The sequence below is a fragment of the Notolepis coatsorum genome (genome assembly GCF_963971535.1).
Source record: "Notolepis coatsorum genome assembly, chromosome: 5".
NCBI lineage: Eukaryota > Metazoa > Chordata > Actinopteri > Aulopiformes > Paralepididae > Notolepis > Notolepis coatsorum.
This window is the reverse complement of record NC_140169.1, coordinates 80574946-80598735: the sequence shown is the minus strand read 5'-3', so window position 1 is coordinate 80598735 and position 23790 is coordinate 80574946. Positions and strand designations below refer to the sequence as shown.

Here is a 23790-nt window from a genome sequence, read left to right as displayed (position 1 = left end):
GGACCTGGCTTAACTTCACCTCCTGCCCCATAGATCTCTCTCTCTCTCTCTCTCTCTCTCTCGCTCTCTCTCTCTCTCTTTCTATCTTTTCATCCATCACTCCATTACCCTCCTCCTCCACCATCGCTTTTCAGTCTGAAAGGCCCTCTCTGTTCTCGCGGACGATCGAGGGTAGCTCCGACCTCTCTTTTGTTCTCTCTCTCTCTCTCTCTCTCTCTCTCTCTCTCTCTCTCTCTCGTCATTCCCTTATGATTAGATGGACAGACAGACAGATAGATAGATAGATTGGATTTTGTGTCGAGATTATAAACAAAATTCAAGCATTTATAACTAGTTATTGTATAGAGGTGTTTCTTTCTTCTGAAAACTACCTGGTGCAACTTTAATTTATTCCAGCGCACACCAGCATAGACTGTCTTCTAAACACTGTGTGTGTGTGTGTGTGTGTGTGTGTGTGTGTGTGTGTGTGTGTGTGTGTGTGTGTGTGTGTGTGTGTGTGTGTGTGTGTGTGTGTGTGTGTGTGTGTGTGTGTGTGTGTGTGTGCGTGCGTGCGTGCGTGGGTGTGTCTCCCTGCAGGAGTGGGCGTGCCCCTCATGCTGACCTACGTCTACGGGGTGGTGCCCATGTCCCTCTGCAGGAGCGGCTGGTGTCGGCCTCAGAGCCAGCCTCCTGAGACACACATGATCCAGCTGGAGGACCTGGCCAGCTGTAAGCACTCGCTTTACTACAGAGAGAAGATCACATTATACAAATAACTTTTTTTATATAGCGCCTTTCATAAGACCCAAGGTCGCTTTGCATAGGTGGAAAAACAAACAAAAATAACAAACATGGTGGACAGACACAACATTCAAAGTGGAAAATTAGGGGTTAAAGGCCAAGTTGAAGAGGGTGGGTTTTGAGGAGTTTTTTGGGGAGGGAGTTCCAGAGGGTGGGAGCTGCCCCACTGAACATAAGATCCCCATGGGGACATTCAGGCATCACACCTGCATGGGGGAAGGGAGGTACACAGGTATGGGCAGGGTAATAGAAGAAAGACAATAAATATAGGTAATTCCATTCAATCTGATTATAAAAATATGAGAAAAATAAACAGTGTAAACAATATAATTATATATATGAATGTAAAAATAGGAGAAAAATAAACAGTGTATACCAAAGGTGCAGATGAGGGTCTGTAATGCCCTATCGGTTATAATCATGTTACAATAAATATAGGCAATAAAAGAAAGTTCTATATGAATTATGTACTATGAGTAAAAGTAAACAGTATACACAAGGTGCAGGCGATGGTCTACCCTAACTGTCATAATTTACGTCGATGATTTACGTCGATACATTGTAGTCCGTTCACGTCAACGTTCACAAAGCACAAGACACACTTACCTAGGATTTGACTTGATTCAACAACAACAAAGCAGTCGGGGCGATGGCAAGTGTGTAAAGCGTGGTTACACTTTACAAAGCTAGATGCAGACAACGCTCACTGCAATATTATATATTATATATTAACAAATTGTTCTAAATAAATAATGATAATAAATTATTTGAAGTTTTGGACAAATTTTTTACAACTGAGGTAGGTAGATTACATTTGTAGAGACTAAAAGGTACTGAAAAAATTTACCATTGGGTACCGGTATCGATTCACAGGTACCGGTACCGGTATCGGTTCAAATGTGAACGGTACCTGACCCTGGTCTGCGCACCTACATATGAAAGGCTTGGCAATGAGTGAGGCTCAACAGAGATGGTGGATCAGAGAGCTGGGACTGCCTGTCTGGGACTGCCCGTCCGCATAGAGTCCTGCACTTCTAGACTATCTGAGAGCCTTCACTCTCTTCACCTCTTCATATCCAGTACCTATCTAAAGACAAAGATCACTGTGACTGTAATGTAGTTGTGACACCAGAGATGTGCTTTATTAATTATAATAAATAAATAAATATAATAAATTATTCATTTCTATATGATAAGATGATCTGCATACTGATGCTCATGGACTGAAATACAAGCAAAATGAGAATATACTATACTATAGTACAGTGTGTATAATATAGTATATTATATGTATAGTATAATTCCAAATAATATATTATTGTGTATCTATAGTATAGTCATATAGTATGATATAGTGTATAGTGTGTAGTATAATATAGTAATATAGTATAGTATAGTATGATATAGTGCAGGGGTTCCCAAACTTTTCAGGCCAGGGCCCAGAAAATAAGGCGTCAGAGAGCCGCGGCCCAATGTCAGGCTTTTTTTTTTCTTTTTTTGCCAGGCGACCGATTTTTTAAGCCAAATATCACTTCAATCCTATTAAGTTAGTTCAAGTTAGTTATTCATTTATATGTGCTATTTATGAGAGGGCTAACTTGTTGCAAAATAATAATGATAATAATAATAGCCTCATTAAAATACTATTGTTGCTTCGGTTGTTTTCAGCGTTTTATGTGCATAATCTGTTATTTAGTTTGAAATGTTCGTTGAAATAAGTAGATTTTTTCGTTTTTGTTTATTTATTAAGTTAATATAAAACCATATAGTCACATTTTAGAATACAATAGAATAGAATTTTAGAATACAACTAGAAACACTGTCCTGGCCTGCTTCTAAGTTCAGTGGCCTGACAAAAAAAGAATAATAAAAAAAAAAAAAATAAAGAAAATATTTTTTTTTAATTTTTTTTATTTATTTTTAATTTTTTTTAAATCATCTCGCGGCCCACCCGTGGCTGCTCGCGGCCCACCTTTGGGTCGCGACCCCGACTTTGGGAACCACTGTGTATAGTGTGTAGTATAATATAGTAATATAGTATAGTATAGTATGATAGTGTATAGTGTGTAGTATAATATAGTAATATAGTATAGTATAGTATGATATAGTGTATAGTGTGTAGTATAATATAGTAATATAGTATAGTATAGTATGATATAGTGTATAGTGTGTAGTATAACATAGTAATATAGTATAGTATAATATAGTATAGTATAGCATAGTATGATATAGTGTATAGTGTATAGTATAATATAGTAATATAGTATAGTATAATATAGTATAGTATAATATAGTATAGTATGATATAGTGTATAGTGTGTAGTATAACATAGTAATATAGTATAGTATGATATAGTGTATAGTGTGTAGTATAACATAGTTGTTGTGAAGGGCCAGATTAAACCGAATATATATATTTATTTATATATATATATTTAATTGTATTTGTATATTCTCTAATATTCCCTGATATCCCTTGTATATTCCTTGTACAATATGCATTGAATATCCATTCTAGCCTACTGAACATCCCATAATAGTCTCCATTCTACTATTGGTCGAGACCTTGGTGCCAGGCTGCCATACCCCTCAGACCCAGTTCAAACGTACCGCTCGACATGTACGAACAAGTCCTAGTTCCGCGTAGGAATTTGGCTACCGCACCACTAATGGGACTATTTGTTCATAGTGCGTATATATACTGCGCTACTAAAGTAGGACTTTCTTTTCAGTCCAGTTTCTTACCCTCCAATAGAGTCACAGACGTAAAGCCTCCCCGCGACGCCACGTGTGGGAGTAAGGCCAAGTTCGCCTACCATCGGTATTGAGACATCGTGTATATTAATATTTGAATAGTCATATTTGGCACTATATCGTCGAGTTGGACGTAGTCTATTAAGCTAATAATAGTCTGTTAATATATAGTGCTTCGTGCGGTGAGAATACTACCGTAGTCAGTACCCCATCGTTTCGGGCAGAGAACTGGCTGCTTACCCAGGGTGGTTGACCCTATGTGAAGCTGCACCCGAGGAGCCCCAGAGCCGACGAGCGAGTGGACCTGTATACCGGATTATTCTACCGACGACAGCCCGCCTTCCCAGGCACGGATTATGCTTTGGATACTTTGATTATTCCATGGATAAAGACCCCCGACACTGCCGTGTGTTGGAACCCCCCCCCCTGGAGAGGACGCAAGGTGAGGAGACGCTCTGCAAGACGAGGTCTCTTCACGTCTCTCCCCCGTGGACCGGAGAGAGCCGGCCCACAAAGAGTCCACCTGCTTTCATCTGTGGTCCAAGGATCGCCGGCGCATTGAACGGCACTACAGTGGGTTCACCTGGGATACCCTTGGCCGGACGAGGCAGCTGGATTCTACCCCCCCCCCCCCCTCCTACTCCTGTCGGCTTACAAGCGACCGGATTAACCCCCTCTAGTGTATCCAGCCTATAATCATTAAAGTATCATTGCTGTTATTCCTTAACTATTCCAGGTCGTATATTTACCACCTGCGCCTTCAGAGATTGGACATTCTCTATTGATATACCGACGAATACTCCTTGCCATAAAAGTGCATACTATTTCAATTCATAAATGTAATTAAGTGATTAAGTGCTTATTCTACACACCATCGCTGTGTAGGAAATAAAGACCTGTTTCTAATTCGTACATTTGTGTTGGATCCGTTTCATCTACGTGAGAGTGTTCATGATAATATATTTATGCCGTGTACTGGGTGGCCGAATATTAAGTACAAAGGTAGTGGTAGTAAGTATCATATCTAGTAATACAGTCAGGGAATTGTACCCCTCAGTTACAATAGTAATATAGTATAATATAGTATAGTATGATATAGTATAGTATATTGTGGTCTAGTATAGTATAGTAATGTATAGTGTATAGTATAATATAGTAATATAGTATAGTATAATATAGTATAGCATAATATAGTATAGTATGACATAGTTAGTATATTGTGGTCTAGTATAGTTAGTATAGTAATGTATAGTGTATAGTATAGTATGATATAGTATAGTATATTGTGGTATAGTATAGTTAGTATAGTAATGTATAGTGTATAGTATAGTATAATATAGTATAGTATAGTATGATATAGTATAGTATATTGTGGTCTAGTATAGTTAGTATAGTAATGTATAGTGTATAGTATAGTATAATATAGTATAGTATAGTATAGTATGATATAGTATAGTATATTGTGGTCTAGTATAGTTAGTATAGTAATGTATAGTGTATAGCAGACCTGGGCATTGTACGGCCCGCGGGATGATTCTGACCATTCTGATTCTGACCGCGAAAGATTACATGATAATAATTTTTTATTTTTTTTTATATAATATACATTTTTATTTTATTTTTTTACTTTTTTTCATGTCAACGTTCACACGCACAATATACGCTTACCTAGGATTTGACTTGATTCAACAACAAAGCAGTCGGGGCAAGCCGAAAACAGTCGAAAGTGTGGTTATTTGAAGTTTGGATTTCTTTTTTCACAACTGAGGTAGGTCAGGGCTGTACAGTGCGAGATATATGTTGCACGTGCAACACTGACGTCAGTCTGTGCGATGAATGAATTGACTTCAGTAGCACTGGTGCGATGGCCCGTGGCGCAAGCAAAAAAAAAGAAAGTGTGACGGTAAATTGAATGGACCACGGCGCCACGCTATCCACTTGGTACTTGTAGTCTCGTGCGATTAAAAACAATGTCCCGTCTCGCGTAGAGTCCATAATCAAACACCAAATCCCATAATCCCTAGCGAACAATATCCCCGCAAGTTGCGAGCCAATGTACAGTGACTGGGTGACTTCGACAAGATGAAGCGCTTTTTTAAGGTATTAAATCCAACAAAAGAAGTACAAGATCAAAACCCCAAACGAGCACCCGAGAGGGACCACCGTTAATAGAAACGAGACAAAAGGAGAAGATTAACAAGATGTACAGATATAACGCAGAGTGGAAAAATGATTTTCCGTGGATATTTTTTAATGAGGAAGCGCAGCTATTACACTGGTGCCGGGAGACTCCGGAAAAGATCCGACCAGAGAATCCCTATGTCGCGGGTAACAATATCCTAAAAAGGGATAACATTAATAAACACAATACGTCCCATCGACACATTCTTGCCCGGGATGCCTTCAACGCTAAACAAACCCCTGAGCGGGCCGGCACCCTCTTGCACTCGCTGAGTAAACAGACGACCAGAGCGGATGATGCTGATCTCCGTGAGGTAAAGTTTAAGATGAATGTGGCATATTGCATCGCCAAGGAAGAAATGCTGTTCACTAAATTTAAGCCGCTAATTTTACTCTGTAAAAAGAACTCCATCGTATAGCTACTTAAATTCCCCTCCGGGATCAATAAAGTATTAATTATCTATCTATCTATCTATCTATCTATCTATCTATCTAATAACGAGACAATATGCAAATAAGGTAATAATAATAATAATTCATTTTATTTATAAAGCACTTTTCATTCATGCAGAGTTCCTTGTACTTCTGATTAATGCAATAGTGTGTGTGTGGATCTGAAAAAGTGGCCAGCAGACATGATGCTGGAACTGTGACACGTGTGCAGTGCACACACACACACACACACGCACACACACATGAATAATTATAATAATAATAATACATTTATTTATTTGGTTCCACAAATATGTACAGGTGTTTGTATGCATTATATCTATTTGTTATGTTGGTTTCTAGGTGTTTCTAGGTTGTTTTCTAGCTTTCCCTGTAATCTGAGTCCACACCAGCGCTGCCTGGTCTCAGACTGCTTCATATCGGTTATATGGTATGACCAGGTTTCCATGATGCCAGTTACCAGGTGGGGTATCTCCAGGCCTTTCTGTGTGGAGTTTGCATGTTCTCCCCCGTGCTCGCAAGGGTTTCCCCCCCCGATAAGATAAACCCAATGGAAAAACATGCACAACAACAAGATCGCTAACGCTGTGGCGTCCTTGACGAAGACGGACAGGAGCACTTGGATTGGTCCCCTGGCGCGGCTCACGTTGCGCCTCGAATCGCATACATGCATGCCGATTAATTCTCTCTCTCTCTCTCTCTCTCTCTCTCTCTCTCTCTCTCTCTCTCTCTCTCTCTCTCTCTCTCTCTCTCTCTCTCTCTCTCTCTCTCTCTCTCTCTTCTCCTCTCTCTCTCTCTCTCTCTCTCTCTCTCTCTCTCTCTCTCTCTCTCTCTCTCTCTCTCTCTCTCTCTCTCTCTCTCTCTCTCTCTCTCTCTCTCTCTCTCTCTCTCTCTCCTCTCTCCTTCTCTCTCTCTCTCTCTCTCTCTCTCTCTCTCTCTCTCTCTCTCTCTCTCTCTCTCTCTCTCTCTCTCTCTCTCTCTCTCTCTCTCTCTCTCTCTCCTCTCTCTCTCTCTCTCTCTCTCTCTCTCTCTCTCTCTCTCTCTCTCTCTCTCTCTCTCTCTCTCTCTCTCTCTCTCTCTCTCTCTCTCTCTCTCTCTCTCTCTCTCTCCTCTCTCTCTTCTCTCTCTCTCTCTCTCTCTCTCCTCTCTCTCTCTCTCTCTCTTTGTTTTTTTTGTTTTACATTATGGGCAAATAAAGAGAGAATTTGTCTGAAAGCATTTCTGTTAAAGTTTGGATTTTGTGTGCCCTGTATGCAAGATTCATGTCCCTTGCCAGTCACATACCTATTTAAGTAATGAACTGTACTACTTGTGGTTGTTTTTAGAGATTTTAGAGACGTTTTATACTCGTGCTACAAGATTTTGGCCTGTGCTACAAAACTATCAACCTCTGGCTCTGTAGCACCAGTGCTATGTGCAAAAAAAAGTTAACGTACAGCCCTGGGGTAGGTAGATAACATTTTTAGAGACTAAAGTACAGAAAAAAGGTACCGTTGGGTACCGGTATTGATTCACAGGTACCGGTACCGGTACCGTATCGGTTCAAATGTGAACGGTACCCATCCCTACTGAACACACAACTGCAGGGCAAGGGCATTTTTTGCTCATAAAATGCATAGCCATGTGAAAGCCTTCATGACAAAGTTGCAATTAATTTCAAGGCAACTAGGCAGCAACAATCTCAAACACATGAAAACCTTGAAAGAAGTCAAACCATCAGATGATCACCGGCACAGGTACTCATCCATGTTGGGAGCACTGCATGATGAATTTTCAAGGCGTTTTCAAGATTTCAAAAAGGTTGAGGATGAAATGCAGCTGGTTTCCTCTCCCTTTACCTGCAGTGTTGATAGTGCACCCACTGATGTTCAGCTTGAACTCATTGTTGACCTGCAGTCTGATTCACTACTGAAAGAGCACTTTAAGTCAGCATCACTGCTAGAGTTCTACTCTGCTCTCAAGGAGGAGAACTTTCCAAACATGAGGAGACATGCTCAGAAGATGTTGGTTCTCTTTGGATCCACCTATATGTGAACAGACATTCTCAGTCATGACGTTTACCAAGTCCAGGTACAGATCCTCTCTCACTGATGAACATCTGGCAGCTGTGCTTCGCATCTCCACCTCAGACAAGCAACCTGACTTTGATGGACTTGTTAAAGCTCAACAGAGACTGGATTTATCACACTGAATGAAAAAAAAAGATAGAGCTGAAGAACACAAAAATGTGGAAATATAACAAGTGAAATGGGACACTTGATCTTTTTTTTTTTTTTTTTTTGCACAGTTCTGAAAACATTAAATGTTTAATATAAGCATGTAAAGTAAAAAAAGGCTACTGGGACACTTTTCTTTACACAGTTCAGTGACATTTATTTTGGCTATAAGATGATGTGATGTCTTTAGAAAGCTAAGAAAATCCTTGTTTCAATAGTATATGAAAATCAAAATAATAACTTTATTTGTATAGCACTTTTTCATACATGCCCCTTGTTATTAATGTTTCACATTTTGTTTATCATTTTGGAAATAAATTCAATTTGAATAAATGATATTTTTGAAAGCTAACCTCACCTTTTAATTGCCAAATAATAACATACACTCTTACCAGGGGTCAAAACAATGCCATTTACTGCTTTTTATATAGAAATAAAATGTATATTATGCATAATTGAGTTTGGAATTTTGGCCCGGCCCTCCAACATATTTTCAGTTGCTCATTCGGCCCCCCGGGAAAAATAATTGCCCACCCCTGGTGTATAGTATAGTATAGCCAGGTCTTGCTCGAAAAAGAGATCTTTGATCTCAAGTGACTACCTGGTAAAATAAAGGTTAAATAAATAATATAGTACAAGCATTATTAACACTTTGATCGCCATGGTTAAATTCATAATTTACCATCCCTAGCCAGCTCTATTTGTCTATGGAGAAGTTCCCCTCTTTGCAGGGCTATAACATTTTAAATTCTATTGCTAAATTGACATTATTATGGCCCATTCAATGTCCTATATCCATTGTTCAGGGTGTAGCAACGTTATACTTTTTCATTCACATATTCATACTAAAATATGGTCTAAAGTATAAGTATGTTTTTATCGTTTTCTGCAGCTTTCTCCAGAACTTGATTTATAGCCCCAAATGCATTATATTGATGATCAAATACAGTTTGGTAGCGATCGGTGCCAGATGAAAAATTTCAACTGGAGGTACTTCTAGAAGTTACTACGTATCATCTGATATTGACCGGATGGGCGGGGGGTCGTTTATAATTCCGTGGCCAACGTTATATCATTCGTCTAGTGTGGGTCATATGGTCATCAGAGCAGTTTATATGGAACATGTTAGAAAATAACGCTGGATCTTACCGTATCTTCCTCGCGCCGTTGGACGATCAGCTTGGAGTAGACAGTTTTCGATTATGGGATGTTGATATAGATGAACCATTTCCAGGTTGTATAATACTATATACGTCCAAATAACGTTGTTTATTGAGTTAGGGCGAGCGATTGATTATCCAGTGTGTTGAGATGGAGTCCAGCTAACGATCGCGAGTGCCCGGACGAAATATGGATGAGCACTTCCTGTTTGGCGCGTCACTTCCTGTTGGCCGATCTGCCGATCGGCCACCAGATGGCGCTCTTGAACCGTTAGACAGTTGAGTGGAGCTCACCAGTACATCTCATGTCTCCGGAGGAGAAATATGATTTTGATCACAGATTTTTGAAATATTGATATCAAAGACGAGTTACGGCGTCTTCGGCAGAATGAGCATGGCGAGCAAAGACGAGTTACGGCGTTCCAGGCGATTAAAGTGTTAACAGTGCACATCCAATGAAATCACCATATAGTTAAATGTCTTATACAGGATATACCCCCAATACCTGCTATCTAATACCCTACACACATATGCTCTAGCTCGTACCCCCCCCTCCCGGACCCCCCATTGGATAATCCATCCATTATCCCTCGCTCCTAACCATACACTACCATTATATGCTATCTTTTATTTTCTCCACCACTTCTAACCACATTGTCATTTTGGATTCATTGAGACCCAAAATTCTTGCTGTAGATATTTCTTGATAAATCACATCGAGATATGTAATAATCCAGACCTTTGGGCAAATTTTTTCCGGTTGGAACCATTGTGATGCTATCAGCTTTTTAGCCACTGTGATACCCGATAAAACCAATCTCTTTAGCTGTGGATGTACTGCATAATGCTTGTATATCTTATCGTGTGTTGTCATGTTTGTTTATATGTTTGTTTAAAAAAACAAAAAAAATATATATATATAGTATAGTATAGTATAATATAGTATAGTATAGTATAATATAGTATAGTATAGTATGATATAGTATAGTATATTGTGGTCTAGTATAGTTAGTATAGTAATGTATAGTGTATAGTATAGTATAATATAGTATAGTATAGTATAATATAGTATAGTATAATATAGTATAGTATAATATAGTATAGTATAGTATGATATAGTATAGTATATTGTGGTCTAGTATAGTATATTGTGGTATAGTAATATATAGTGTACACTATAGTGTGAGTGTTTGTCCCAGACGCGTGTATCGCTTCCGCAACGGAATTCGGTTTCCTGGTTCCTCTGATTGGCCGCGACCCCCACGTGACCCGCCCCCTATCCACCGCTCTGCCGCTGTCGCGTGCGGCAGAGCGCGGCCGCGGACTCCTCGCTTCCTCAATTTATACGCATGGAAGTATTGACTGAATGAATGAATGAATGAAAACTTTATTTAACAGATTGCAGAATGGGTACAATACAGTACGGCTCAATACACACAATTGTTAAGGGGATGCAGACCTGAGAAAGACGTTTGTCTTGTTTACATCAGGGTCCCCCATTTTCAATTCATATAGAACGACGCGATATTTTATTTGTTTGTCATGACAAACCAATTACATAATCCAACATATGTGTAAAGGCACAACATATTCCAGTTAACCAATTACATAATCCAACATATGTGTAAAGGCACAACATATTCCAGTTAACGGTATCTTTTTTTAATGATTTGTTACGGCGCAATCAATACTTCCATGCATTCGGGACCTCCATGTTTGGGGGTATTCATCAGACAAATCGGATGCGGGGATTCGGCTCCCATCAGGCGGGCAAGAACTGCGGGTTTTCAGCCTCTCCCCTCTCTCCTGGAGCTTAAGGGGGAGCTTAGTACGCCTGCCGCGGAGGAGGTGGCTACAACATCAACACACAGTGGGTAAATCGCGATTTTTTTATTTGTTTGTCATGACAAACCAATTACATAATCCAACATATGTGTAAAGGCACAACATATTCCAGTTAACGGTATATTTTTTTAATGATTTGTTACGGCGTAGTCGTTCTATATGAATTGAAAATGGGGGACCCTGATGTAAACAAGACAAACGTCTTTCTCAGGTCTGCATCCCCTTAACAATTGTGTGTATTGAGCCGTACTGTATTGTACCCATTCTGCAATCTGTTAAATAAAGTTCTCATTCATTCAGTCAATACTTCCATGCGTATAAATTGAGGAAGCGAGCGAGTCCGCGGCCGCTCTCTGCCGCGCGCGGCAGCGGCAGAACGGTGGATAGGGGGGCGGGTCACGTGGGGGCCAATCAGAGGAACCAGGAAACTGAATTCCGTTGCGGAAGCGATACACACGTCCCAGACACGGCCTGATCTGATGACCTCTCACCTCTCTTGAAGATCTCCTGTTCTCTCATGTGGTCAGTGATCACTGGCCGGGCCAGAGCAACCCAGCGGTCAGCAACACCAGTGTCCAGGAAGTCAGGGTCAGCGAACAGGAAGTGGGCGAGCTCCCGAGTACAAGCACCACCCCTCCGGAGCTAGGTGACAGGTCCGGTGGCTGTGCCCAATTGGACGAAGCCACAAAACGCCCCCATCTCACGCAGCAGGACAGCCAATCAGACTGCGACGTGGTTGTCATCATTCCTGATGGAAAGCTTAACGATACGCAAGCTCTCCACTTGAGGTGAGGCTCCTCCTCCTCACCAGCCGGCCATCTTTGTTGCTCTCTCTCTCTCTCTCATTCTTTCTCTTCCCCCGCCCTCTATCTATCTATCTATCTATCTATCTCTTTCTCTCTAAACGTATAGGTTTGTGTTTGCACTTATGTTTAAATTTAGGTTTACTATTGCATTTTCAGTTGTTTCTTTTTTTCTTTTCTTTTTTTTAAACTAAATTCATTGGAGAAAATGGTTGTGGCTCTCAACAGGCCATTATTTGCATACAGTAAGCTTCTTCAAGTACAAAAGTACAGGTGTGCACTGTGTAGTCTGGATGTAGTCATTCGAAACTCAGAGAAGTGGAACAAAAAAGGGTATTGTATTATTTTCACAACTGAATAAACAAACTGTCCTCAGAGGGGAAACTGGGTCCCTGGAACTCTGTCTGAAGCTAGAAAGCGACCTGAAAACATTATTTCTTAAACCTATTTCACTGTTGTTGTTGTTGTTGTTGTTGTTGTTGTTGTTGTTGTTGTTGTTGTTGTTGTTGTTGTTGTTGTTGTTTAGAGTGGCAGGCCCCACATTTCTGTTTACAAACATATGTATTTATCTTCTAGGCTTATCTTTAGTTCACAGCACCTCAACATGTTTATTTATTTATTCATGACGACATTAGACAGAATATTTCTCTATATACAATATGTTTTGTGAACTAAGGCTCTGCAAATGTAAACCCCCCCCCCAAAACTGTACAGTGCGCCTTTAAAAACATGTTAACACATTGAGCGCCACGCCCCTTCCGGGAAATTAGGCCTAGATGGCCACCGCTTTAATCAATGGGAGGACGGGGATATTTGCGAGTGCTTAAAATATATCTTAAATTATGGCTATGGGTCTAATACACACGTCGCTTATCAATGAGTTGCTTGCAGTCAACATGTACAAAACGGATTGTTTTTTCATCGGTACATTTCCATTTTATACCGTTTTGAATACGAGTATAGTTTTGGTGATTTCTAGTCATTCCAGAGAAAGACGCGATAATAGCCCTTTAGTGGAATACACAAAACACGTTTTTCAGCTGATTTATGAATAGTTTTCAAATAAACGCTAGATTATCGATAGTATATGTGTCCTTATGCACGATACAGAAGCGGGCTGAAAAATCGCTTATCCGTGCCTAAGTCAGCACCTACGGCACGGCACGCACACACACACACACACACAGACACGTTGTGATCGCTGTGAAAAAAACATCTGATTAACCCAAGACTGGTAACATAGAGTCCTTACCTCACATCTGATGTCCTGCAAAAAGATTCATCCAATTCCTGATCGCCATTCCAAATATTGATCGGGTTTATTGATCCAACGTTATATATCCAAAACCATTGAGTGTCCCCAGTCAATGTGGTATAACGATACTGCATGCCAGAGAAGGAAAACCTGGACCGGACATTTTTGATGCACATCCCCAGCCAATCCAATCCAATGATGTGCAATACCATCCGGGAGACGATAGGCGGCAGTATTCGCCCTTTTGCGAGCTAAGACCCATTCCCAACGATAACATCAGGTTGGATGGATGAAAATTAATGGATATCGTTAATAAAAGAAATAACGGTTAAAACCCGACTATAGTCGTGATTGGCGCTCAAGCGTCGGCGAGTTAACCCGACTATACTCGGGTCTGGCGTCCAATGTGTTAATGGTCTGGGAGAAGATATATTGTACATCAGTAAATATGGGTTTCTCCCTGAAAGAAAACAACAACAACAACAACAACAACAACAACAACAACAACAACAACAACAACAACACACAAAACACAAAATGTACTTACAAAAATGGTCATGGTAGTATGATGGTTATTTAAGTTTTACCATTGTACTACCAGCCATTGTATAAATTATGGACCATGGTGCTGCCATGCTAAAGGTTAATTATCACCATGGCACCCCTTTTGTACTTAATAATACCATTGTACAATGATGAAATACCATGATACTTATTTTGAAACACCGTGATCTTTTGTGAGGGGTTATTGGTTGTGCTCGATCTGAAGTTGAGGCTAGAAGGTTGCTTCTATAAATAACTTGGAATCTTGCAAAACCTTTTTAACCCTTTCACTACCACACTACAGGTTAATTTGTCGTGTGACGGTGATATGGTTAACCTTATGTATTATCGCAGTGAAAGGGTTATTAACCTGTTAGTAGTGTGGCAGTGAAAGGGTTAAATCACTATGCCGCTTAATATAATTGTCTGTCGTCACCGACAGGGAGGGAACCAACAACATGGAGGTGCGTGTGGAGATCGAGACCCACCCCCGAGGCGCCCGCCAGCCCAGCCTCAGCAGCGTCCTCTCCAGCCACAGCCTGTCGACCGAGGAGTCGCCGGGCCGCCACTCCCAGTCCCAGTCCTACGACTACCTGTGTGCCTCGGAAGTAGAAGGAGTAAGAACAGGAGGAGGAGGAGGAGGAGGAGGAGGAGGATCAGGGGGAGGAGGAGAGGGGGAAGGAAGGAGGAGAGCGGGAGAAGACTTGGGAGACGGAGAAGGGACAGACTCTCCGGTGTTTGAGGCGGACGACGTGTGAAGATTGAGTCGACTTTTATGGAAGCAAAACTAATCACTGGGCTGACATGACTGTTTCTGACCTGAAAATCACTTGGCCTAGTCGTCCACTTCCTGGTTCCACACTGCAGGACCTTCCACCATGTTGCCTTCTAGCTCCGCCCTCTGAAGACAGACTGTGCGGATTTAGAGAGAATATGAGAGGAATGATGGACCTATTGAGCAAGACTGTGTGTGTGTGTGCGTGTTTAGGGCTGCGTGTGTGTGTGTGTGCGCGTGCATGCATTAAACAAAGACATTGCTAGCGTGAGAGAAGTAAGTGGGAAATGTCGAACGAGAACGACGAGAGAGAGAAAAAACTAAAGAGTTAGAGGTGGGTGGGATTACAAAGGAGAATGACGTGCTCTCCTCTGTAATACACAGGATATAAACAAACCATACATTCAAACAGAAATGACTGAGATCATGTCTGCTGACCAGTTCAAATGATGACTGAGATCATGTCCGCTGACCAGTTCAGTGGGTGGAAGCCTCCCCCCCCCCCCCCCCCCCCCCCCTACTGTGCCCTTTCTAAAAATTATTCACCTCAGTTACGTCTAACACTAGTCGATTATGTTTGTTATGAAGCCCTCTTTTCCTCAGCCTATAACCTCCTACTACTCCTAGTGACCTATAACCCCATCCCCCCCTCCCCCCAACCCACGCCTCATATAAGAGAAAAGACATCTATTAAGAGATTCCCAAGAAAAAGCATGGTTTATTCTGTAAGGGAGGGGGGCGGGTAGCCAAAAGATTTGACACGCAATGTGTCTCTCACCACCAAGATGATATCAAACGCTTCCCAAAGCCGCTGCCATCGTGCCACAAAAACGCTCGACGGGGGGTTTAACTGTGTGAACAGGCTCAAGAGAAAACATGTCTATAGTGTTTTGCAGCCGTGGCACTCACACCTGAATTATGCAAAGCTTATACAGAAGACGCATGCCGCTGCTGCCGCCCCCGCTGCCACGTGGAGTCCTTCTCGGTTTCCCCGCCGCGTCGGGGAGAACAGTGTCCCGGGTTTAAAATTACAGAGAATGTACGGTTTTGGGGAAATAATTATTCATTTTCAAGACTATATGTGGCTGGTTCATCATCCGTGAAGGAGGAGAAGGAAGTGTGCTTTGCGACATCGTTGATTGTAAAAAATGTCAGCCGTTGTTGCGGTGGATGGGTTCAAATGACATGAGATCTTATAAACAATATTGGCCGTTTTGAGATCCAAAGTCTTCCATGGAAGGAGGTGGGGGGTGGGGCAGGGTCATGGGGGGGCTCACACGTTCTTTCAGCATCGCAACTTGTGGCATTCAAGAGGCTATTTCCTTGTAAGGGATAATTGCTGTGGTTTTCAACCGTTTGGGATAATAATGCCGTTCAATTTCTGTTTGCGGTCTCGTCAATTCGTCAACAAAATGAACACCTTGTGGATTTTTTTTAATGCACTCCAGTCGACTGCACCTCTCCCCGCTGCAATTCAATCCAACAGTGCAACCAATGTCCGTCAATATATCTACCCAAAAAGCAGCCAAATATGTATTTTCCCCCCTTTTTTATTTTTTTTTTAATAATTATTTTTATCAAAGGACATTTTATGTTTTCATTTTCATTATTTTCCTTTTGGCCACATTGAATTGCAGCCAATAGACATGAAGCTGACTCTATAGCAGTTCCAAGAAAACACAACTTTCTCAATTGTGGCTCTTAATCCACCTCCTGTAAGACCCTCGGTTGCAAAATTACAACATCACTTTTAGCTTTTAGCTATTTAAAAAAAATGTACATAGTCAATGGGTCCTGTTGTTCAGCCTCACAGTACTATTGGATAGTAAATGTGTTTATAGGTCCCACATTCTGGCCTCTGAAGTTGATAATGTCAATTTAATTTGGGCCATTAATCAGAGGTTATATAAAAGTAGGCGGTCTAGGCTGAAACTATTTGTGTGTTAAATTTGGGAAGGGGGGCCTTGTCATCTATTAATTTCCTACCATCATAAGCATCAGCATCAGCACCATTGACAAACGGCAACACGCCATCTTTCTATTTAGAGGTTCTGAACGTCAAACAGCTGCATGATTCTGCTACTCGCTGTGTAACCAAGGACACTATAAAAGAAGGAAGGGTCATCACGTCAGAATACCAGCGTTCTATGCTCTGCTCGGTGCCAGTTCTATTGAAGCCTGTACTAAGATTAAAAATATACAAGCTATCTGAGGAAATAACATCAACCAATATATTAAACATTAGCTAGTTAACAAGGCAACAAGCTGCCAATGATTCTAACATCCAAGGTTATAACCTGTTTAAATGACGAGGAGATAACAATCCCATTTAATTCAATGTCAACCGAACTGAACGTTTCCACACTTGGCACCGATGTGTGTTCATGCGCTACACAGTGACGCATTGACCCTTCCTTCTTTTTATAGTTTCCTTGTGTGTAACCAGGATCTCAAAAACACTCACACACACACACACACACACACACACACACACACACACACACACACACACACACACACACACACACACACACACACACACACACACACACACACACACACACACACACACACACACACACACACACACACACACACAGCCATCCACACAGCAGCCTGTGAAGTAGTGTTTGCTAACAGCGGGGATATACACCACCTAGAGACCCTCTCAGTCAATCACAGAGTACCACGACTTTTAACCAAGCAGCATGCCAACTCAGGCTATACTGTAATAATAATAACCCCCTCCTAGATGACTTATGACAAATAACTGTGTACTGTTAAACTTCCTGAGTGTGAAATGCTTGCAAAGGGGGAACTCGGACATGGAATTGCACTTGACACGGTGTGGCCCTGCGCCTGGTTGTGGAGAGGAACACCAATAAAGATTTCACCATGAAGGACAAAAAGAAAGTCGTCCTGTGTCTGTGTCGTAAATGGTTGCTTTTCTTTGCCTGAGCTGCACACAGGAGACAGAGGGTCACCGATACAGAGACGAAGAGCCTCCTCACCTGCAGTTCTATTTCATTCTGGCCTCCGCTCAGCATCAGTCTGCACTGACTTCACTTCGTGCACGCGCACTGAATAAATAATTCCACAATGTACCTCTACATACCAACATTCGTCTGGCCACACCCCTATCCGCTTACCTTCATAAGCAGGTGTGTGGTCACCTACTCGCCTCCTTCTTCACTTTCACCACAAGGAAGTGCCTTCGGTAGATACCCACACTTGACGAGGTTGTTTAGTTGAAGAAAGTTGATACGTGTTTAAATTTTTTCTTGCTTTTTTCTTCTCTCATATATTTCAAAAGAAAAAAGCTAAGTCATAATGTTTACCTCGGAGGGCCGCACTCGCAACGCCACCCTTCACCAGCGGTTCTCCATTTCCGCCTCCGTTGTACGTCTTGGAGCGGGGTTGAGGCCTCTCTCGTGGTCGGCAGCCACGCCCGGTAGGCGTCCGATGGGTAGTTTGCCTCTCCAAGGAGCTGGTGCACCAGCGCCGTCTCCTGTGGGATGGCCTGGTTCTGGCTCTGGTTCCTCTGCTTCCGGGGAGTCGTCCGCTGTTGGGCGGCCGACACCTTTGGTTGCGGGGGATTTGAGACGCAAACTTTTTGCGTCAGCTCGCTCCCGTCGCAAAATGGTGGCTTGCAGACGCGAACGGCCTGGTTTTGGTGAGTTGCTGGAGCCGGATGAGGATGCGTCTGACTCTACATGGCCGATGGAAACAGAGGACTACATGATAGAGGCGGACGGGTTCTTGTTCGAAGGCCCGGTGGAGACATGTCTCCCACCTGTCCAGGTAACACTGTAGGGGGGTGAGATGTCTCCTTGGGGTTCCTCGTCGATGGCTGCGCTCCTTTGTCCTGAGGTGGTGTGGGAGCCGTTACGGAAGCCGGTTCCCCAAGGGAAATCGGCGAGGCGGTTGGCGTTTTGGAGTGACCAGTCATTTATCTCCGGGACACAATCTCTAGCTGCTACTTCCAACATCGCGCAGCTGGCGAGATTCATGTCCGGGATACTGACGGGCGGCACGGAGCTGACTGATTTACAACATGATCAGCTCGCCCAGTCGGCAGGAGCCATCCTGCATCTGATTCAGCCGCAGGCTATAGCCGCTGGGAAAGTGCGAGCCCTGGCCACTCTAATCCAGCGCCACCTTTGGCTGGAGCAGGCGCGTGTGCCGGAGAAGAAGAGGACTCCACTTCTGACGGCACCCCTCTCCGATGCTGGATTATTCGGGTCGGCACTGCAGCTGATGACTTCAACCTGCAGGTAGATGCAGGAGGAGCGCTCCGTGCTCCAGCCTCATTTCCCCCCGCCCGATGTTGCCGTCGTCGAGGTTCCTCCGCCGTGGCCGCCGCTGCTACCACCGCCACTGCTGGACCTTTGGCGAAGAAGGCCAGGAGGAGAGAGGGCGCCTCCGCCACTGCAGCCAGCCCATCTACGCCCGGAGGTGATGGTAGGGATCATCGAGACCAGCCGCCGATCGTTTACCGTCCCTCCGGGGCTCCCCGGGGTGGCAAATCCCGAGCGGCTCGTGGCAGGCGTCGCTAAAGATAATGACTTTTTCCCTCTGTGGTCCCCCCCTGTTCCCTTCCCGGCCCTACTATGATTTGTTGAAAAATAAAGAGTCCCTTCTAAGGCGGGACTGTATTTTTTGTTAACAAACTGTGTGTTTATTCACCAAACATATGATGGGGATGCAATGTGTGAATCTTTCGCTAGTATGGGTTTGATAGGAGGGCTAGACGTTACATTCATGTTAGAGCTTAAGCAAGGCCTGCAGCCTACACTCGGTTGAAAAAGGGTTTTTCTGCCTCGACCTGAATCTTCACATAAAGGTAGAGGTTAGTTGTGTGCTCTGTTGCTTAAACAGTGATATTGAGCTGCAACACTATTGTGTTGGTTTGCAGTAATGCTCGTATGAAAACGTACCGCGGCTCAGCCGCTCTCTCTATCAGATTTTTCTGTGTCTTACAACATAGATACGGGTGTCGGGTTCACACACACACAACTTGGTCTTGCTATAAACCCTGTTCACAGATGTGTCTGTGACTAGCGTGCATTGAATTAGCTTGCGCTATTCATTAGCATTGCTACTGAAGGTATCATGTGGCTGTTGTTGTTGTCGTATGCAAGGGTTGGGCTTGTGAGGGGGTACCGGATAAACCCCTCCTTCCCTCTTCTGATTGGTCAGGGGGTTATTAGACTCTCTTTTCATTCGTTCAGGGTCAAGCTGTTAGGCAGCTTGGCACGGGGGGGGGGAAGGGTTTCCCAGACTCCGCACCTATCACAGGCGGTTGAGTCTTGGGTTTCCCCCAGTCATAGCAAACGTCACTAGGCACGTTTCTATTGGACGACGGCTTCCGTGAGTTTAGACCCGTATGTAGGGTCTGTTGTTGTCAAGTTGTCGGGACAGAGCGTAGGAACTTACTGTTCTACTATGCTCGATATACGTGTAACTTGAGTCGGTTGGTCACATGACTCAATGTTACCGTGACTTTTCAATCTATGGCTCACGTGGGAAGTCTCTCTGAGGAGTTCCGTCTCTCCTCTGTGGTAGGGGTGGCGGGATGTAAAAATGTAAAAAGATGTTACCCTCGGCTGCGTCACGTGGGATTCATGTCAGTCGGTGTTTCTTCTTTTTTAATAATAAAAAGAGTGGAGAATATGAAGCACGACAAACTTCTTGTCGTTCTCCCAGGCGACTTGAAGGACCAATGTTGGTGTCTGGTTAGACTATTCATTGATGTGTTTGGGTCTCGACGCATACATAGTGCTGGCTCGGGGTGTTTCTGTTCAGAATCATGCAAGAGGCTAGTACGCCTTGGTTGTTCGTTATTAAAACAGCGTTTTATAAGACAACTGGGATGGGGGATTTTTTCCTCTTCCGAGAGCCTGTTACTGGGTCTCGACGGATTCCCGTTCATATCTGGGGGATGTTAACGGAATAGATCAGAACATAGGTAGAGGGGTCTCACGCCCTTGGGGTGGGCCACTGAGCGCGGTATAAATGGAACCGTCTGGGTGGCGCCCTCTTTTCATGTTTTAGATAGACACGCATACCTGCCCCCTCTCCTGGAGTGGGCATGTTGGCGTGGTTAGGGCATGGGACTGGTTCTGGTCGCGCTGGTCCAGGTCAGTTAACCCGTTGTCCGCCGGGGATGCAGATCTGCTGTTCTGGTACCCTGAGGGACTTGTGCTTTTTTCATGGGGAAAAATGCCGGGTCGGCCCGGGTGTCACAGGGTTAGGCGTTATGGAGACCCTTGTTGGGTACCTGGCACTATTATAAGGGGCTGGTTCTCCTTTCTTCGCTTCTCTCTTACGCATGGCGAAGAGGGGGCTGTTGGGGTGGTCTTCTGGACCTCCTCTGGCATCCCTGTGTGCTTCCCGGGGAGCCGGGCCCGGTCCGAAGTAATGTTTCGTTGAAACCGTAGGCCTGGGATAACCGCTTTTTGGACACTGAAACACGTGTACTGCGGTATAGCTGGTGTATACCCGCAGGTGTGTTGAGTTTTTTCTTGAGGGGTTGTAGGAACAACCACCGTATGTGGTACCAAGAGGGTGGTTGATTCCCTGGTGGGTTGGAGCAGAGTCAACTCCCGGGTTACCCGGTTGAGTGTGCCCCTGCACGTTCATGACGTCTGCCAATCGTGTCAGCCTTCTCTGCCTCGACCCCTCTGGGTGTTTTTTTTTTAATGGAGGCTTTGTCATGGTGCGCAACAATGCCAGCATACGCCCCTTCCGCCGGGGTGCTGTTTCAGTTGACCCCTTTGGCGCCTGTCTCGTCCGCAGTGCTCCAGGCTCGGGTCTACAGCCTGTTGCCTGCTTCCGTTGGTTAACCTTTTGAGTGCTTACGGCCATGCTGACTGCCTGTGTTGCAGGGTCAGTGTGCCAGGCGGCGTACTAATGGGGGGAAAGGGCCCGCTCTTGGAGGGGCCCTGTCCGAATACGCTGGCGATGTGGGGGGCGGTGTCACTAAGTGACCGCCTGGTGGGGTCTTGATGCCTGGCGTCATTGACCTCTCCGGGCCCACTTTTTCCAGGGGATCCAGTCCCTTCGGTGGGTCTGGGTCTTCCTTCGCGCTCCGCTGCTACGGCCTTGCCACGGGGTTGAGTTTGCTCTTGACCCCGTAATTTTGGGCACAGTAACGAGGGTTGTTCATTTAGTTCGTTCCCTGGTGGCATGCGGGTTGTGCGTGTGCGTAGTCGTGGGGTCAAGCCACGGTCTGTTCACCCTGTGCGTTGAGTTGCTTGAGTTCCTCTTCGCACGGTCGGATCCGTCTCCCTCCCGTCCTCCAATAGGGAGGGTCGGGGGGCTCGGTCCTCCCCGGTCTGATGGTTGTGGGGGGCCTCAGCGGGGTACATTTGTCGAGCTTCTGGCTTCCGCTCAGCTCCTCTTGTGCAGACTGACGCTGAGCGGAGGCCAGAATGAAATAGAACGTAAGGTTAACCAAGTTCTATGAATTCTGGTGACGCTCAGCATCAGGACGCCGCTGCGGCCCTTGATCTCGCCTTGTGGTGAAAGTTTGGGAAGGAGGCGAGTAGGTGACCACACACCTGCTTATGAAGGTAAGCGGATAGGGGTGTGGCCAGACGAATGTTGGTATGTACAGGTACATTGTGGAATTTTTTATTCAGTGCGCGTGCACGAAGTGAAGTCAGTGCAGACTGACGCTGAGCGTCACCAGAATTGATAGAACTTGGTTATATACATAACCTTACGTTAACACATCAGGAACAATGTTCAGTTAAAACGACTTTATCAGGAACAATGTTCAGTTAAAACGTCTTTATCAGGAACAACGTTCTGTTAAAACGTCTTTATCAGGAACAATGTTCAGTTAAAACGTCTTTATCAGGAACAACGTTCTGTTAAAACGTCTTCATCAGGAACAATGTTCAGTTAAAACTTTTTTATCAGGAACAACGTTCTGTTAAAACGTCTTTATCAGGAACAATGTTCAGTTAAAACATCTTTATCAGGAACAACGTTCTGTTAAAACATCTTTATCAGGAACAACGTTTCAGTTCAAATGTCTATCAGGAACAAGGCTTCAGTTAAAACGTCTTTATCAGGAACAACGTTTCAGTTAAAACATCTTTGTTACGACCCCTGTGAGTCTAAGGGTAAAGGGCTGTAACATAACAGTTGGTTGACAGAAAAGATGGACCACGTTTGTAAACAACAATGATATTTATTGAATAGAGATGCAAAGGAAGCACATGTAGCTCAGGGGTGAGCCCAGGCCAAAACAACAAACAAACACCACTATACTCCAAATAAACACAATCTAATCTATGGTAAAAGAGATTACATTACCTAAACTACTCTTACCTAACCAAAACAGGAGAAAACAATGTCCAAAGGAAATGGCAGCTCACCCCATCTGTGCTTCCTGAGAAAGAGAGAAAAACACATTAATTATACAGAAACAAAGGCAGAATATATACAAAAACAAACTATAACTAACAATGCTCTCTCTGTGGCCATACACACACAAGGAAATTACTACTAAGCACCAAAGGCCAATAAACGAAATGCAATACTGTCAAAGTTACAGGTTTACCAAAAACACAACAGGCCTAGCCTCATGCCAGAGAGAGAGAAAGACTGAAGTGAGAAGCCATGTTTTAACAGGTGTGGGGTGATCCATGATTGGGTGGTGTGGATTGAGTGTTGGAGTCTGGAAAGCCATCCACCAATCGGTGCTGTGTTGCAATAATGGAAGGATTGGCCTGGCAGGGACCAATGGTGAAGGGAACAATGGCTGGAGGGAGGAAACAAAATGGAGAACACACACACATGGAGACACACACTGGGGAATATATACATTGGGATGTAACACCCCCATACATAAGACAAAAACATGTGTGACACCTAACACCAACTAAACATGTTTTTTTTCCCCTAACAACGAGATCACATCCCCGAGATAACATGTACTCCAAAACAAAGAGCTATGAAAAACTAGCAGTTGGTACAACCACACGGGTCAACAATGACAGAACGAGTTGACGGC

General features: G+C 43.7%; 1 protein-coding gene across 1 annotated transcript in view; it reads left to right on the top strand.

Moving 5' to 3' along the window:
* LOC311228247 (E3 ubiquitin-protein ligase RNF19B) overlaps nucleotides 1–14748 on the top strand; it is a gene marked incomplete at its 3' end in the record, with an annotated part of 86085 nt that extends 71337 nt beyond the window's left edge. The window contains exons 6-8 of the mRNA XM_084314154.1: nucleotides 577–708; nucleotides 11892–12177; nucleotides 14433–14748. Coding sequence (XP_084170280.1) covers nucleotides 577–708; nucleotides 11892–12177; nucleotides 14433–14748 — 734 coding nt within the window. The remainder of the gene's footprint in view (nucleotides 1–576; nucleotides 709–11891; nucleotides 12178–14432) is intronic.
* Between the last annotated feature and the right edge of the window lie 9042 nt (nucleotides 14749–23790).